The 18,126-nt window shown below is 47.4% G+C and overlaps 2 protein-coding genes across 2 annotated transcripts in view; one reads left to right on the top strand and one right to left on the bottom strand.

Annotated features, from left to right (window-relative positions):
* RECQL5 (RecQ like helicase 5) overlaps nucleotides 1-18,126 on the bottom strand; it is a 35,515-nt gene that overhangs the window by 16,833 nt on the left and 556 nt on the right. The window contains exons 2-8 of the mRNA XM_026046829.1: nucleotides 18,000-18,123; nucleotides 16,794-16,915; nucleotides 14,604-15,122; nucleotides 13,843-13,948; nucleotides 13,271-13,382; nucleotides 11,765-11,927; nucleotides 11,312-11,394 (exon numbers count right to left, since the gene is read on the bottom strand). Of these exons, the coding sequence (XP_025902614.1) occupies nucleotides 11,312-11,394; nucleotides 11,765-11,927; nucleotides 13,271-13,382; nucleotides 13,843-13,948; nucleotides 14,604-15,122; nucleotides 16,794-16,915; nucleotides 18,000-18,123 (1,229 nt within the window). The remainder of the gene's footprint in view (nucleotides 1-11,311; nucleotides 11,395-11,764; nucleotides 11,928-13,270; nucleotides 13,383-13,842; nucleotides 13,949-14,603; nucleotides 15,123-16,793; nucleotides 16,916-17,999; nucleotides 18,124-18,126) is intronic.
* On the top strand, nucleotides 1,434-4,596 carry SMIM5 (small integral membrane protein 5). The gene is made up of 3 exons (XM_026046734.1): nucleotides 1,434-1,496; nucleotides 3,045-3,198; nucleotides 4,323-4,596. The coding sequence occupies exons 2-3, from the start codon at nucleotides 3,072-3,074 to the stop codon at nucleotides 4,442-4,444; spliced, it is 249 nt and encodes an 82-aa protein (XP_025902519.1). The 5' UTR covers nucleotides 1,434-1,496; nucleotides 3,045-3,071; the 3' UTR covers nucleotides 4,445-4,596.

The following is an 18,126-nucleotide window of genomic DNA, read 5'->3' as shown; positions in this document are numbered from 1 at the left end:
ACGTCATCCCAAAGCTTTCTTGGTGACACRCAGAAGCCCCCGCGTGCAATAGAGCTGCGGTACCAAGACACCCTGAGCAAAGCTTTTGCCTCAGTATCTAGGATGAAGCATCTTAATAAATGGACAAAGCATTTTAATAAATGGCCTTGTTCTCAGCAAAGCTGAGCAACCAACACCTGTGTGCTTCAGTATGGTCCATTCAGGTCCATTAAAGCAGAGCAGGAGGACACAGATATTCTCGGTGCCATCAGAGCAATTTTCACAGCTTTATCAGCAGGCCCAGCGGGATGAATAGGCTTTAAGCACAAACATTAGCCCTTCCTGAAACTCTGCACTACCCACTGTGCCACCACTGTGCTCCCTCCACACAAGGCTAACGGCTTGTGGCAGATTCTGCTTTATTTCCCCAAAAGCAACACAGAGTAAAAGATTTATTTTATTCTCTCCCCTGCCTGGCCCTGCAGCRTGGAGGGGAGCAGAGGCGTGAGCTGCTCTAGCCCCACTGAGCTGCTGTTTCTGAGGAACAGCCACAAGAAACAGCCACAGATCCTGCACTGCCACAGGCCCCCAGCTCTGTCCTTCAGCTTCCCTTCACGCTCTTTGCACTTAGTTTTATCTGCAGCAAGTTGACAACGTGCGAGGGACAACACGAGCGAGCTGCAGTGCCCCGGCTGCGCTAGCAGCGTGTCCGGACGGAGCTCCGGGAAGGGCCATGGGAAGGGAGAGGATCCCGCGCAGGGAATCGTGTTTCCTTCAGGCTCCCCAGCACCCGGGAGCCACYGGCTCCCCAACAGAACTCAGGGGCTGTTCCAAGGCTCTAGAACCGCAACGTGGCTTTAGAAAATAAACTGCCAGCTAAGGGCCACGGCCCCAAATCACTTCAAGATAATCCCTTTTTCATGATAATTATTATAGTTGGTGCTTTGTCCACTTCTCCTGCACCACCCGGCATCTGTGAGCTGGGAGCTTGCTGAGGAAAAAAATCACTTCTTTCTTATGACTCAACTGTGAAATCCGTAAGTAACGTCCTTGCTGTTGTGTTGTAGATGAGGGAGATAAACAAGCAGCCTCGTGTCTGCCCAAGCCGCACCGTCAGCACTAGCTTTACCTTCCTGCTAATCTTTAGGGTAGGATCTCCGTTCTGCTGAAGTGGATGGGAATAAGATCACGATCAAAACTGGCTCTGAGCAAAGACTTTAGTCACAAGCAGAACAGATAGAAGTTCACAAACGCAGATATGAGCTTATACATTTGTGTTTTGTTTTGGGTTTTTTTGAGAAGAGATTTATTTATTACCCTTTTGCTCCTCTCCGCAGGCCCAGAGCGGCGGCAGCGCTGGGACCCGGCGCCCAGGCCGGTGGGAGAGGATTTGCTGCCTCACGGGCGGCTCGGAGGCCGCTGCCGTTCCATCTTTGTCCCTGAAGAGGTTCAAACCAAGGCAAACAAGCAGCATTCCCTGCAAGGTCTGCAACGAGAACTGCTTCACTTTGCGCCAGGTGAGGCACTGTGGGCAGAGGAATGTGCATTACTTAGGAGAGAGAATCAAGCCAAGCTCCTGTCCTTCTACACTGGCCACTGTGTTCATCCATGAGGGATTAAGCAACCCCTCATCAGTAATTTTTATGTTTCACACCCAAACTTAGAAGTTCCTGCACATGCTGCTCCCGATGCAGCTTCTCCCTTCCAGGAGACCTCCTAGGCAGGCAGAAATACCCCCAAGGGGAAGAAACGTTTTTAGCTAGAAATACAGAGAAATGTATTTAAGGTTTTCTTTTAGAGCCAAGAGCAAGGAACACAGATCACTTCACCCCATCCCTCAGGATGGAAACAAAGCYGGAAACTTGCTGACACCAGGTCCCACCGCCCCGTGCAAAGCAAAGAGCAGCCAGTGCTGGAGCCGTTTGCTCGGGGTGGGGCGACCATCCGGAAAAGGCCATTTAACCCTAGTCTCAAAACGACCTCTTTCAGGGCAAAAGGCCCCGGCTCTGCCTCCCTGCTAAGCTGCACAGAGCTCTTKCTGTGGGGCTAATTTTCCATCCACCCCCATCCTGAAGAAACCAGCTGGTTCCGATTTTTATTCCTTCGCTTGGGTTTAAAAGAACAAAGAAAACCCTTTCTGCATTGCATAAACACACAAAAAGTAATTTTACTTGGCACTGTAGTATTGAAGCCCAGCATGCAGAGGAACAGCCAAGGTCTCTCTCAGTCCTCGATGTTTAGAAAAACTGAACTCCAAGCATCCCTTTGTTTGGGTAACCAAACCAGATGTGCACCAGGGAACTCCTGGTTCGTTCTGGGTCTTTTGCCTTTCTGCTATCACTAAAAAAAAGGAAATTAAATTGCAATATTTAAGTTCCATAAAACTGTGTTGACTATTACGACACGCCCAAGCTAGGAAATTTAATGACATAAGAGCCTTAATCCATCTGCATGTCCAAAAGCTTCTTTTAGGCAAGACTCTGCCTATTTCCCAATCTTCTGTTCCACCAACTGACTGAAGTGAAATTTTATCTTCTGTAGCTCTCCTGCAAGCTTATGCACTGTGACACCTTGCACAAATTTGCTTACAGGGGCAAAGAACAGCAAATATTGGTGGCAAAACTGAGGTATCTAACTTTGACTAGCTTAATAATGCAAATACTGTATTTGGAACACAATTTGAGTTAGAACTGCAGAGCTTTCTAGAAGACAGTTGAAAAAYAAAGTCAATTACTATCACTGGGAGAAAGTCAAGGGGAGCCCCTGTCCAGCTTCAGCTCCGTGCTTGCTGACCTAGGTGTCCTTTTAGGAGAAATACCATATTTTTGCCTTTGCATAACAGTGCAACTGCCCTAACAACCCTCAAAGCCCGGTTTTGAAATGCAAACTGCGCCACAATGTGCAGACAATTAATACTCCTCCACCTTAGCTACTGGGAGCAAGGACTGAGACCAGACAAACTTGTTTTCCTTGTGATCCCCAGCGAGCCCTATAAGAAGGCTGGCGGCAGCGGAGCATTAGCCCGTGAAAAGCTTTATCCTCCCTCCGTTTGTTTCTCTGTACAGCACGGAGTGGGAAGCAGGGGAGCCAGGATGTCTTCCGGAGGCTTTCTGAAGGAGCTGCAGGTCATTGGGGAGAAGCTTCTCCTTAAGCTGCAGCGGCTGCCCAAGGCCGACCCCGTGGAGATCGTGTGTTTCTGTGTCATCCTTCTGTTCATTGGTGAGTTTATCCATGGAGGCAGAGGGGGGTCAGGGTCTCTCTTCTCTTTCATGCCCTTGGGCTCTGGTGGCAGGCTGTGTTTTCAGTACTTGTTTTCCAGACCGGGCTCTAGAGCCCAATTTAGTTTCTAAGGTTTAATGGTCCGTGAGCATCTCTGCACCCACTTAGACAGGCAGCAATGGATCTCCTCTGTTCAAATATTAAACAGCAGCATTTACCCAACCCCGCGTTGCTGCACTGCTTGAGGTGGTTTGTGACAAGTGGCATGAGGGAGCTCCCTGCCATGCGAAGCCACTCAGGTGGAGGACACCAGTGTCCCTTCCTTGCCTACCTCAGTGGAAGCCGCGTGCTTCCAACGAGGGTGTCTGCTCACCTCTGGTCGCAGCAGGACCCTCCTGCCCTCGTGGCAATGACGTGGACGGGACAACAAGGCCCTGCGTGGGCTCGGGAGGATGAAGACGGCTTCTGCAGTGGGAAAACAAGAAGGAAGGCAGGCAGGGCCTCCCCGTCCCCGCCRCGGCGCCCAGAGGAAGGGTGTGCAGCCACCGGGATGCTCCTCCCCGCGCTGGAATCCAGAACCAGGCACACCTGCTTTGGCTTCTTTCTTTCCCCTACAGCTGCTTCCCCACCGGTCAGGTTCCCGGGAAGCTTCTAACAACCACAGGCTTTTAAGGAATGCAGACACACACACGCACACGTGCTCTTAATGCATTTGGAAGGGCTCAACGTGTCATCTTTTTCTCTTCCAGATAAACTAAGCCTTGGCCATTAGGGCTAATGCAGAATACCAGCAGGCTAGCTCACTGCCTGCAAAGGCCCTGGGGGAGTCACAGTATCCAGTTTCTCGGCCACTGCGAGCGGCGATCTGGTCAGTGAGCAGGGCCACTAACAAGCCAACAACRCCCCTATGGCTCTTACTGAGACCTGACACGGGCTGACATTTGTCTGGCTGAATGGATAACTAATGCAAAGGAGAAGAACTTGGAAGTAGGAAGGTAGAGGACAGAGGGCAAAAATAAACAAGAAACCAAGCTTCACTCATCAAACAACTTAGAAGAATCACAGGGCAATTCTCCCATGTTCTCTCTATGTCATGGCTCAATATTATTTTCTCCTCTTTGCAGTTACTGTGCTGGTGATGATGGTCATCGCCTGCAGCTGCTGCTGCTATAGCTGCTGTACCTGTGGTGGCCGTCCTGACCACAGGCGGAGGAAGATGCAAGTCCGCCCAGCTGCRCATCCGTGAGGTGGAGCAAGAGCTGCCACGACCTGCTACCAAGGACACGCGTGGCCATCAGGATTCAGTCACACCGGAATCACTGTCTACACTAACTCATCGAATATGGCAATAAGAGCATTAACGAACATGACTCAGAGGACCACAAATCACAGCCTAGACTTCATTCTTTATGCTGGGCTCCATGGTGTGACCACAAAGGTAACGCTAATGCCACCTGGCCGTCAGCTGGGGCRGAGTGGGGTGCATGGACACGCGCTGGCAAGAGAACAGACCCACTTCCCCTGTGACAGCCCTGCAGTTGGGCCAGCCAAGGAGTCCTCACGTGCCCACGGAGCCAGAGACCAAAGCAGAGAACAAACTGCCACGTGGCCAGGCAGTCCCTACCCTTCTTGCAAGCAGCTAACCCGAAGGATGGTGCAGGGCACTGGCAAAACCCACTGACATCACTGCGAGGGGCGTGTGCTCAGGAGGAAGCCCAAAGCTCTCTCKCAGAAGCCATGCACAACAGTGAGATGTTCTTGGAGAGCACGACAAACCTTCAGAGATGACGTGCCAAGCTGARGCTCCGAGTGCAGCTGGTCCCAAACGCTCCCTGCTGCTTTCCCTCTGTGTTACAAGGACGTGAAGCGGCCAAAGAGAACGATTCGATTGTGTGCAATATCAGTTGTCCTCACAAAGATGAAGGCAAGAGGGGAAAACTTACAGATGTYACAGCTTAACTTGATCGCTCTGCTACTGGCATGCTCCCTGCCACCCACCCTCTCCGTGCCATTCAGATCCTTCAGGAGTTCTGCTCTTTCTGCATATTGCTGGTCAATGTTTCTTACGGAGGATGGGAGTCACAGGGGAGGCACCAATTTCCACTGTCRCTTGAGGGACCGAGTGCCTGACTCCCTGCTCTGGGCGCAGTGTATTTTGGTGGACGTAAGCACTGTGCTGCAGGTGTGTTTATTGACGTACCCCGAGGCATTTCAGAGGTGACACACACTGTGGTGGGCGTCACTTCAGGGCATAGGTGCAGCAGCTGACAGCTGCGTTTTCACACAGCAGAGCCAAGAATGGGCTGCACAGCTGCAAAGAACAAGTGCAAATAAATCCCTTTTCCATGCTGCAGGCACTGTGTGTGTGTGGTTTGTGTTCTGGTGARCTCCAGAAAGAGGTTTTTGTAAGTACATGGCTAGAGCAGAAATAATGATATCATAATGCACCTATTCTCTAGGCTACTGGCATTTATTCTAGCCCTAAGCAGTTACAGTGTAACATGAAATCAGGCACCTCAAGCAGGGCATCTACATCATGTAGATAATCCATCTTCTGTCCTTGCGGTGAGACCGCTAAGCTTGGAGGAGTCCAAGGGATTGCACATGTATATACCAGAGCCAGCTTCCAGGTAGAGAGCAAAATCATCAAGTTTTTAAGYAATGAGCTTTTAAATACTCCTCCTAATTCAGGGGGAGCAACACAGAGAAAGCTTTGTAAAGAAACCTCTTTTTGATGCTAGCACCTGGATCAGTAAAATGAGCATTGCATCAGTAACTTATGCATACATTGCACTTCCATTTCTGGAAAGAAAACTAGATGTTGGTATTTTGCACTTTTGTACAATGCAATTTTGTGCAATTTGCAATTTTGCACAATGGTATAAATCTGCAACACAGAAGAGTTTAAAAATTAAGGAAAAAAAAAAAAAGAAAATGTTTTCATAGGAGATGGGCATGTTCTTAAGAGAGCAAAGATCTGAGTGACAACTGACACTKACAACTGCCAGAGAGAGGAAGATTCCCTAGAGCTGCTGCATGCACAGCCTAACAAAGGACTGTTTTTTAAAATGCTATCCCAAGGCTTTYACTCCCAGGAAACATGTGAGGGAAGGATAAGCTCAAGCATTTCATCAATCCCCTCTACATAACATTTAGAGATGCATCACACTGTGGGCCCTCTGTCAGCTGTGCTGCTTTCTTCATTTCATTTACAGAGAAGCGACACTCAAGGTGACAGGATGTTTTGGAATCCCTCTTTTGCAGGGGCTGGACTCAATTTAACAGACCTTTTTGTTTCTGAATTATGTCACAAGCCCTGTGAAAGAACAGAGATTCCTTCCTAGCTTGTGCTAGAACCTGCCAACTATAGGAATTAAGAGGATCCCACTGAGAAACGTTTCAGCAGCCTGGAATGGGGCTGTGCTAAAGCAGTCTGGAGGAAGTTCTCTGGGTTGGACACACATCAGTGYCTGACAAGCTGCTGTCACCAGGGACGGGCTCAGAGCTGCCAGGCTTTATCTCAGCACAAAAGACCACAATTGCTGGCTGCCCATGCTATGAGTTAAAGCAGACAACAGGCAGTGGGACAGAGGAAGTGGCTCCTCTCTTATCTCTGCCACTGCTGGTTACTGAATTAGAAGCAGAAGATAAACACACCATAATTAGAAAAGAGAAGGGGAGAAAAATGAAGCAGGGCTCTAAAGAATGCAGGTGCCTTTCTGGAGAAGAGGAACAGCCATCGAGTGCGTGACATTGCAGAGTAGGGGGTTCCTAGCTTGAATTCCACACACTTGCTCTGCTTGGTATTTCATCCTGTATACTCAGGAGGACTATTCCTAGAGTTGATGCATCTGCACAAGTGTTTGCTTTATTCTGCTAGCTTCTTGTATACAAGAAATCAGGTTGGCCAGGAAGATGCCTGGCAAATTTCTAATCCTTTTATTGCAGTTCTTGAGTTTCTGTTGAAAAGCCAGACAGCCTGAGCCCCTGCACACACTCACACAAGCGTTTGGTCTTATTGGTGTCACCCATTCTCCACATAAAGGGGCCTAGAACACCCTGAGCTCGGGTGAGGTTCTATCTTCTCACTTCCAAAAAGGAGAAGAAGATTCACATGAGCACAGATTGAGGCAAGACTTCTTCAACCACAGTAATTCTTGCACACATTGTAGAAGCTGAAGTGAGCCTGGAAGTAACTGCAAGGTGGAACAGTTACTTTGCTATAACACCCTAGTCAAATAGCTTATTTCCATGCAAACCTCAAGGTCAGCCTCTCCAGCCCTTAAAGCTTCATGGAATGGCTTCAACTCACTAACATTCTTCTGGTTTCAAAGTCATCTGCTCGGCTTGTGACAGAAGTCTGCTTTTATATGCACCTTTTATATGTTTTGAACATCTCTCTCCAGGAATGTTTTATTTGTGGGATCTTCCCKCTGATCTTCATCAGTTAAGAAAGCAACAGTGAGTCCATTTTATTGCAGCTAACAGCTGGGCAAGGCTCTGTAACACATGTACYCATGTAAATGGTCATGATGAAGTTTGGACTGGAGGGCAGTCTTGTTCACAGCTTCAYTTTTCAAAATGCCAGGCTCTTAGCTGAGCTTGTCCCTCAGATATAGCCAGAAAACCAAGCCCTCTTTTCTCCTCCACAAGCTGCAGTATCCCCCATTGTAGCAGGAACTAGCAAGATTCGGTCAGAACAGATACAAGCATGGAGAAGAAATGTTTAAATTACAGSTGAATTAAGCCTTTTTAAGCAGGCTCAAGGGCTTTGATTAGATTAGCCACACCTTTGCAAGAAAGCCAGCTGTTAATCATTTACTGCAATATAAATAGGCAATTTCCAGGTTGCTCTGTAAGTCTCTGGGTGTAGTTAGGGGATCTCACTACAGGCCAAAACCTTCCAGAGGGAGTGGAGCAGCAGCACCAGAAGCAGCCCACGCCACAAACACAGCAGCTTCAGGTATTTGGAAGCCTCTACGTAATCTTCCTATTTCAGGACTGGCTATGGAGAGAGGAGAGGGGAACTTTCTGGGGTGTGTGGTCACACTGGGCTCCTGCCTCTGGGTCTGCAGAGCGAGTGCTGAGGCTCTTCTGTCCAGGCTGCCTCCTTTTGTAATGGAAAAGGGAGCTATCCAGAACTGCCTCCTTGTGCTAGTATCCGTTGGTTAAGGAATGGGCAAGGTGTTCTGCCACCGTTCCCAAAACTAGAACGTTAACTGAATATTCTGTCTGCTTAGAAATAAAGAAAAGCTTCAGGAAAGTGGAGTATAAGCTTGTACTCCTAGTCAAAGGTGATTTGGTGAGGGTGAAGCACACTTGCCACAGCTAATCCTCTCCTTTTGTAGGATATTAAGGATGTAGACATAAGAGACAGCACATGGGCATTAACARTTTGAAATAATGAACATCTCTTCCTCTGTTAGGCCTGYGCAGTAATATAAGTGAGAGCATGARAAATAATCTTCATTTCAGAAGCTTTAGTAAGGAGGYGTTAGTAAAACCACAAGATGCTGGGTGTTCTTTAGGAAGTAGAGAGCTTTCTATGGCAATAATGAGAGCTGGGTCACTATGCAAAATAGCACTGTGAAAGTACAAGTGTGTAGAACCCCCTGAGATACTGGTTTATATTATTGTTAGACTTAAGAATTCACAAGAGTGGCCAAYTTTCATTTTTAGAGATCTATGCACAGGTATCAACCACGTTCTCCCACTGAATATTTGTCTCTATTGTGTGTAGCCCATGTGCAGTTCCCGGAGACAAAGGGTTCATGTTGACTATGCTGGGAGAGACTCAATTATTTAAAAAGTGATAAACTGTAATTAAAATAAATATTGTTTACCAAAATCTTGGAAGAGTGGAAGATTTCTGCTTTACTTCTCTGTAGATCTGCTCAGGCAGATCTAAGAAGGCCTCAGCTATCTTCCTTCTGGCTTATGCTCCAGATTCAGAATGACCCTGTCTCTTGGCTCAGGGATGCCTGCAGGGACAATGGCTGTGTGTTGGTCTAGRGCTATGGATTTTCTGCTCAGGGCACAGAGAGGATCCATCAGATGATGACATTGCTCTTGTCTAACTCTGGCAGGGGGGAAGGCAGCATGACAGCAGACCAAGAGGCATCCTCATTTCTGGACGACCTGAAGAGACGGATTGAAACAAGTGACTGGACTCTTGGGGGGCTAGTGGTGATCGGGGCCTTCTGTCTCCTCATCATCGCTCTGTTCTTATTCGCTGCCATTTTTGGGTGCTGCTCCTCTCCAAAGCATAAGTAGAACCATATGGAAATGGTGATGCTGAGTGTGGTGCCCAGAGTGTTGCAGCGCAGATACGTCCAGCCTYCTGTTTGTAGGAAGCTTCTCATCCACCTCTGGATTTCTCCCCATGCAACTTTCCTGCATGGAGTGCCATATTCCAGTGCTAGCAGGTTAGTCTGCAAATCCACAGCAAATGCAAAACCTGTGGCAATCCCATCCAGGAACTGCATGACCAGCTGAATGCCAGAGTCTCTGCCTTTCATCTTTCAAGCAAAACCAGAGGATAGAGATGTTAAACCATCAACCCTCACCTGAAATTGAAGATGCCTTCAGCTGCTCCAGGTTTATGTTTTCCTTCTGTCTTATAGCTTGACAACAGGGGACTTGTACCAGCAAAAGCTCCGTTTGACCTTTCTGTCTGAATGTCTCTTCTCCAAAAGCAGCTTATACAAATACTCTCCTGACATGCTCAGGCAATAGCCTAAATATACCATGAAAAAATTTGTCTATCYGAATAGATGTTTGTCTTCATTTCCTTTTAGACTCTTGCAAGAGTTTCAGGTTTAAAGAGCATCTTAGCTCCCTGYAATGTCATGTACCTACTTGTGGCTTATGCAAAATTACTTTGMTCCAATACAACTCTCGCAGTATGAGTGTCTGTTCCAAGACAACAGTATCACAGCTAACTTTAGTGACAATCTATGTAAGGACCCAGGAAAAAAACAGATGTTGAGACATTTCCAGGATCAGCATCTAACCCAGCCTCTCGTATCAGGTAAAACCCAGACAAGCAGCCATCTGGCCATTCTTGCTGTGAGTAGGTGCCATGCAACAGAAGGAGAGCTGCTTAGATTTCACCTAAGTGGATCAAACTCTTGAAGCAGGAAGCATCTTAATAGTTCCTTCCTCAAATCACCTTACTTTAGGGAAAAAAGTGTTGCCTCAGATAGCCCAGCACTTCCCGGCACGCTACGCTGTGCTCTATTTCAGCACGTGTAAGGCTATTACAGAACAATGCTGTAAAAACAGGATTTGTTTTCCAAACGTGACCAGAAACAGAGAACATGCTCACAGGGGCATAAGAAACACATGCCACATCCACCCTGAAAAAGCTGCCTTAGACACTGCTCTAAAGAATGAAACTAAATGCAGACCTAAAAGCAAGAYGACTAGTGTTGACTGTTTTCACTTAGTGAACACACACTGCTCTGTTACTGGCAAAATTATAGCTTTGATGTCTCATCCAGCCTAGCAATCAGTACAATTGCAGCTTACAAATCATGAGCTAAATCTGAGTAACATATTGCAGATGCTTGTCTGCGTATGGATTGGTCAAATCCATAATTTGAGCCTGTTTCTGAAGGATTCTAAGCACCATCAGCTCCTTCTGAGGTCAGTGAGAGCCAAGGATACCCCGTATTTTGCAGAGTGGAGCCTCTGAGATTCAGTGAAACATTAAAGCCAAGCACTTCCACCCTACACTGATGGTCTTCAGCTTGTCTGTCCCCTTACAGGAGACATGGCAAAGGAGTAAAAAACAGGGGCAACTGGAACACGGGTAATCCACCACAATAAAACACAATTCATATTAAGAGCCAGAGCAATCATAGTTTAATGTTAACRTGTTACTATCAGACTCTGAGGCCAGTATCTCAGTTAACTCAGGTGTGGGAGTGAGTAAGAGATGACCAAGTAATAGTTTCCTCACTCAAGARAAAAAGGATTGGGTGATTCATTCACCATTTTCTTTTTTCTGGTCTTGCAGTTACAGAAAGATCACAGCCATACCAGTGCCTTGGAGGGAAAAGGACTTAACTTCCCTCCCAAATCAAACAGTATTGGAAAGAAATGCACTTACCCCAGCTCCTCGCAGAAGTTGACTATGGCATCAAAGGCTGTCATCACAGCTTTGTCGGACTCTTTCAAGGAGCCTTTCTTTTCCTGGAAGCAGAGARGGATGATAAACGTAGTCTTCAGTTAAAATACAAACAGATATAACATCTCTAGCAACAACCAAGTCTAAYTCTCCTGAGCTGTGCAGCATAGAAGCAGATAACCACCCTTCTGCTCTGCATTTCTGCTCTTGTCACTTCTGCTTGCCCAGGTTTCTCTAGTAGGATCTGACAGCTCTTTCTCTCCCTTTACTCTCTACTGTTATTCCTTAACAGTATTCCTTTCCTCCTAAAAGAGGGCTACACACAGCTTCAGAGTCAACAGCTCCAGGAAATCATCACTGATTCTGTGCAGATTCAGACATTACAACAGGTAAGAAGTAAACCAGATCTGCTGGACACCATCCTGCACATCCTACCTGGATTTKAGAGAGCTCTTTCTTGATTAGGAAGCTGACTTGATCCCGGTCATTCCTAGAGTAATAGAGGCGGCAGCAGGATGGCTTCCCATCTCTCCCAGCTCTGCCAGATTCTTGGTAATATCCAGCCATTGACTTGGCAATATTCCAGTGAGCAACAAATCTGTGTGTGATAAGACAACAGGAAGCACATGGCTGCAGTATTCTCAGATCACTTTGTSCACTTCATGCAAGCCACCATGTCCCAGAGGCAAGTATTCTACAGATGGGTGTGACAGAAAATTAAACAGCAAAAATCAAGAAAACCTGTTTCTCTAAATGTGAACATTCCAGAAACAGGTCAGTCTGGAAGTAGCAAAGCCCTAGACATTTGTTCCCCACGGAGAAGATTACTGAAGGAAATAATAATCTCAAACAATGCCGCATTACCACTAAAGAGGATCTGATTCCCTCAAGAGACAACACCTCTGCTTTTCCCTTCATCCTGAAAAGTCACCACCAGAACTTGTAAGACCTGATCTTATACCTGAAAACATTTGCATGAATAAGGCCCTAAAATTCTGCCAACATGTAGTCAAGGCTAAGCAACAGCACCTTGTTCCCAGGGTCAGACTTTTAATTATTTAAAAAAATGCTTGTGAAGAGTCACTTTAACTTGGAAACTACCCAGGTTACAAGGGCATTTCAGTTAGATTTCACTCTTGTCAACCCCATGCATTTCAGCTACTCTTTGCTGCTTCGGTGTGGATTTTGAAGTGTAGAACATCAGCTCCTTATGGGGAGTTGCGTGAACTGCAGCTGAGTTAAGCTACTAAATGACTAAAAGATCTACTAAATGATGCATCTACTAGATGGCCTCAGCTTGCAGCACTAATACAGTCCAGCTATAATGTGGCACAAGGGTAATAACAGGAAGTCTAATGATACAGAGCAATTATGGTGACAGTTCCCACAGGAACAGCAATTGGAATCATTTGCACAGTTTCTAATCTTTGAACTACGGTAATAATTTCAGAATCCTTATTGTCTTGTGTGAACTGCTGTTTTTCCTCACTGCACTTTGCAAAGTTTGCAGTTTGTCTCCAAAAGTTTGTTTCCAGAAGTTTCCACAAGTTGGTTCTCCCTATTTTAATAGAGGGTTTGCAAACTATTTTAGGCAAAAATTTCCTTTCTGCTGCTTTCTGAGGGTGACATCAAGAGAAGTGAAACGGACAGCTGTGACTGGGTGGCTTTTCTTGCAGTCCTGGAGGGTGTGGTAAGAAGCATTTCTCCAATTTTGTTAGTTTCTAAGATGACTAGCAAACCTGAGCTCTGCTGCTCTGYTAGTTTCTTTACAGAACCTTTCCATATTTATTTTTGCTGCTTCTAAGGTAGAAGAGCTGTGTTTCTGTGGAATTCAGCAAGTGCTGATCAGACATGTGAGTCAGATGTGCCACGTAATAGAGATGGAGGCTTTCCCTCCCCRCTGCTGTTTTTGGTCTCCGGTGGTGCACCAGCCTCACACACCTGACATTTGCCTTGTCTACACCCATTCCAAAACTGATGGTTGCAACAATAACTGGGATCTTCTCCTCCATCCATTCATTCTGGACTGAAGTCCTGTCAGCTGCCTTGAGCCCTGGTAAGTGAAATGAGAGAATGAATAAATAAGAAAACAACAGGGTTAAAGAAGAAATAGAAGTATTCTCTTATTCTTCCACTCCCCGACTGCAAGCCAGCCCCATCCCTTAAAAACAGACTAATAAACACACTCCTCTCCGTCTGTGTTTAAGCTGGCCTGGGACCAAGCAGAAAGCATCAGCACCTGACTCTTCAGAGAGGAAAATCTAGCATCCTCCTGGGGCAGAAGCTGTTGTATTGAGCCATGCAAGACCTAGCACAAGTCAAAGTTGTGGAGTGGAGGCAATACTGTTCTGTGCAATGCCCTGTACTTTCCTCAAAGGCCTGTCAGCTCCAGTGTCGGACACATTGCAAACTAGGCCTAGAAATCTGCTCTCTGACTCACTTTGACCCACACCTTAAACGTGGCACAGTTCAATTTACCAGTTTCTGAGAGATGCAGACAGGGCTTCCAGTACCTGCGTGATAAGCCTTGGCTTTCACTCCTCGGTAGCTCAGCTCRATAGCCAGCTGGTCACACACGTCCCTCATTCTGCAGTACACAATGCCACAGCCTGAGTATACCTGTATGGACAGGACAGAAAATCCAGGACACTGTGATAAGCTAAGCTCATTTGCAAAGCTAAGGTCATTAGGACAGAAGAGATAACGGGGAAGCCTAAAGACTCAGTTCTTTTCCAAGCTGATTCCCCAATTACCAGAAGGAAACCAGACAGCGTCGTCATGAATCCTATGGAGCTGAAAGGATGTTCACCAAATACCTCAGTCCTTTTCCACTGCGTACAAGGTAAAAAACAATCGCTTTCCCTGCCTTACAGATAACAAACTGATCACTTGACTTGCTGACAGTTTGTCTGGAAATTAGTGTTACAGCAGGAAATTTAGCACTGCAAGTGCTTCAATTCACCCTTACTGTATTTTCCACACTAGACAATCCAAACTTACCCTGTTTGTCTGAGAGAAGAACTAAAAGAGAAATGTTATTTGCATATTCTGAACATGTGAGTTTAGAGCAACCCATTTCTAAGGTTGCTTTTGTTTGAAGTGGGCATAGCTTTACGTTTTACTTATTTCAGAGGAACCATAAAACATATGTGAAYATTTCTCTTCCAGGGACTTCTTCCTTCCCCATCACAGCCCTAAGAGGGCTATACTGACTGCAGCATAACTGAAAAATATTCTGTTCAATGCTGCCTTCTTCCTGCAGTGTAAAACCTACCCCAGTGCTGTTCTTCACTTCCAGTGCTTTCAGACAGAAATCCTTCAAGTTTGCATATGGATCAGTCAGGAGCTCCTTGAACTGCACATCGTAGAACAAGTTAGATCTGAAGCATGGAGTCTTAAAGGTGGCAAGAGGCTGCTTGAGCTTAAGAGCCGCCACAATGTCCTCCTGGACCTGCTTGGTGGCAGTGGCAGTCAGGGCAACGCATGGCGTGTTGGGTATGCGAGAGCGCAAGGTGCCGAGTCGCAGGTAATCAGGTCGAAAATCGTGGCCCCACTGAGAGACACAGTGAGCTTCATCGATTACCAGGTAGGACAAGAGGTTTCGGGACACCAGGGAGTTCAGCGTGGGCTGAAAGGAGGAGGCAGCTGCCATCTCTGGCGTTAGGTACAGGAGCTTTACTTGGGGCTTCTCACTCGCTAGGTCAGCCAGGATGGTCTTCTTTTCCTGGGCTGAAAGCTTGGAGTTCAGAGAGCAGGCTTTGATCTTCAGAGCCAGCAAGTGATCCACTTGGTCCTATATAAATTAAAAAAATACACAGTTAAAAGAAAAGCACATGGAATTGAGGAAAGTCAACCATCATCAAAGACTACTGAGAATATCCAGATGGGACCTAACTTCACCTCCAGGATGAGTCTCAAGACAAMATCCACATACAATCTGGCTATTTAGAACCTCATCTCAAGCTGCCCTTATCTTAAATTGCAATCAAATCTGTTCAGTTCTATCATCCACCTGTGTTTTTGTGTCTCTGTACTCTTTGAGACAGTCGTTTTACTGCTTGGGAACATCATCAGGAAAATCAGGAAATACCTTGCATACGTGCTATGTATCTTGTCATGTGCAGACTGAGTTGAAAGAAAAGCCACCTACACACCTCAGGATTTACACTATCAAGTTGTCATACACAGAAAAAGAATAACACCGCCCATTTGAAACAGAGCACATTTCATTTCAAAATATCTGAAGAAGTTTATAAACACAATTGAGGTAAGAYAGAATAAAAGGCTCATGCAAAGCACCACTGCAAGAGAACCGAGTCTGGATGAGAATCAGGCCTTGAAAACAAAGAATCATGAGATTCCATTCAAATGAGCTCTGGATATAGGAATTCGTCCACCTGTTCTTGCACGGAGCTATGAACTTGATTTGCTTTTCAAAAGACATGAGTAATCCTGAAAGATGGATACTACAGTTCACTCTGTAGTTGCTTTCAGTGATTAACTACCTCTCATTCCTAAATTTTCACACGCCTGCTTTTTATTTCAAGGTATGTGACATTCAGGCTGTATCCACTGATCTTCACCAGGTCTCACAACTAGATCGCTGCCAATATCCACTGCTTCCTGCTCACGAAGTCAACTCTCACTCTTCCCTATGTGAAACTAAACAGATTAAACTCTAAATTGGACTATTCTGAAATGCATCATGAGCATCTCRGGTGCAGACACCCTGCCCGAGGCCTGGATGAGACGACCTCAGAGCTCACAACAGCTCCATTCTGTAAGATTCTCGGAGCCCATCTTAGCATATTTGTCACGGACACGTTGTGCTTTGTTTTGTTTTGTTTTATCACTCCTGGTTCACCAGTGATAAAAAATAGTGCGTGTGCTGGAGCTGCTGCTAACTCCCCTGAAGCTTAATTAGACTTTCTCTCACTTGCAAAGAATTCACTATTTATAACTSCTTTCTGAGATGTGTCACCAAGTCTTAGTGCACGACGTAAGAGATAACAGAGGAATTAAAACAAAACAGCAAACTACAACACGAGATATCATGCAGTATTAAATTGATGCTATACAGAAGTTTATGTGCTGCTTTGGCTGCTCTTGCAGGGAAACATTTCCCCCCATAGCCAATAAAACAGGAGAGAAGGGAAAACAGAGCAGTTCTGCTAAAGCAGCTTCTTTCTGTGACAGAAAAAGAAGCCAGCAACAAAAAGTGTGATGCAGAACAAATTGTGCCTTCAAAGGCAACTTCACTGTTTCCAGAGTTGTTACTTCACAGGTAAAATGGCAATTATGTTCTGGGGAAAGACCCAGGCTGGTCCATCGAGGTACTGCACTTTGGTGCTTCTGTAGAGCACCCTGCCATAGGGGGGGAAAGAGACAAGTGGAGAAAACGGAGACAAAAATCAATTCCCTGCCATAGCGAGTATGCTTTCCCGCGGATAGCAGGGGCAGTTACCTGAATCAGGGCAATCAGAGGCGAGATGACAATGGTGATGCCCACGGCGAGGACAGCGGGCAGCTGGTAGCACAGGGACTTCCCGGCCCCGGTGGGCATGCACACAAAGACATCCTTCTCGCCTGCAAAGACAACAGGAGAAGCTCCAGGCGACTGAGCAGGGGCGACTCCCGRGAGGGATGGGCACAAAGGCTGGGAGAAACAGCCCTAGTGCCCTCGCTGCACGGCACCGCGTGGCACAGCCGCAAAAGACGCCTCATTTCAGTTTCTAAAAGCACAGCAGTACTGTGTCGGTCTGTGAAATATCCCCCAGGGAACCTCTGATCGCTCTGTAAACATACAGAAACACCTTGACGTTGAGGATGTACAGTAACCGTGGCCAGGAGCAATGTCCACATTGACATTGGTTGCCTTCAGGCGAGCTGCTTTCATTCACCCCACAGCCCTGCTACCAAACTGCCCATCCCCTGGGAGATCTTCATCGCATCCCGATGAGGTTTAGAAAGATCCCTCATGACAGGAGCTGGAAACACGTGGCAAACGTAGTCAGTGACCACCACTGTGCAGAGCGGCTCCAGATCAGGGAGATGCGAATGTGCACAGTGGTACTCACAGAATCCCAGGATGGCTGAGGTTGGAAGGGACCTCTAGGGATCACCCAGTCCAACCCTCTGCTCCAGCTGGGACACCCAGAGCACGGGGCACCCGGTCGCATCCCGGCGGGTTTGGGAGATCTCCAGAGCAGGAGCCTCCACAGCCTCCCTGGGCAGCCTAGGCCCGGGCTCGGGCACCCTCACAGAGCAGAAGCTCTTCCTCACGTGGGGCTGGAGCTGCCTGGGCTTCAGCTTGTCCCCATTGCCCCTTGTCCTGTCACTGGCCACCACTGAGCAGAGCTTGGCCCCTTCCTCCCTCCATCCTCCCCTCAGGTGTTTGCACACATCGATCAGACCCCTCTCCAGGCCAACCAGGCCCCGCTCGCTCGTGTTTCCTCCAAGACAGGTGTCCCCATCCCCTCATGATCGCTGTGGCTCCTCGGGAGAACATCCCGCTGGCATCGCCCCCAGCCACAGCAGGGCTTTTCCCCTAGAACTGTTCCAGCGTGGAGAGTTTCGGCCTCTTCGAGCACATCAGCGGTGCCTCCGCGGGCCCGGAGCGCCCCGGGGTGTCAGTGGGCGCTCCGTGCCGGCGCCGTGAGGGCGGCCTCACCTTTCGCCACCGCCAGCGTCGCCCCTTCCTGCAGGGGGGTCTTGAAGGCCTCGAAGCCGAAGCGCTGGCGCAGGGCGGCCCGCACGCGGCTCGCGCCGCCCCCGCCGCCGCCGCCGCCGCGCTCCTC

The sequence above is a fragment of the Nothoprocta perdicaria genome, unplaced genomic scaffold (assembly GCF_003342845.1).
Source record: "Nothoprocta perdicaria isolate Ctin4 unplaced genomic scaffold, notPer1 scaffold_46, whole genome shotgun sequence".
NCBI classification, from domain to species: Eukaryota; Metazoa; Chordata; class Aves; order Tinamiformes; family Tinamidae; genus Nothoprocta; species Nothoprocta perdicaria.
This window is presented reverse-complemented; position numbering and strand designations above follow the sequence as displayed.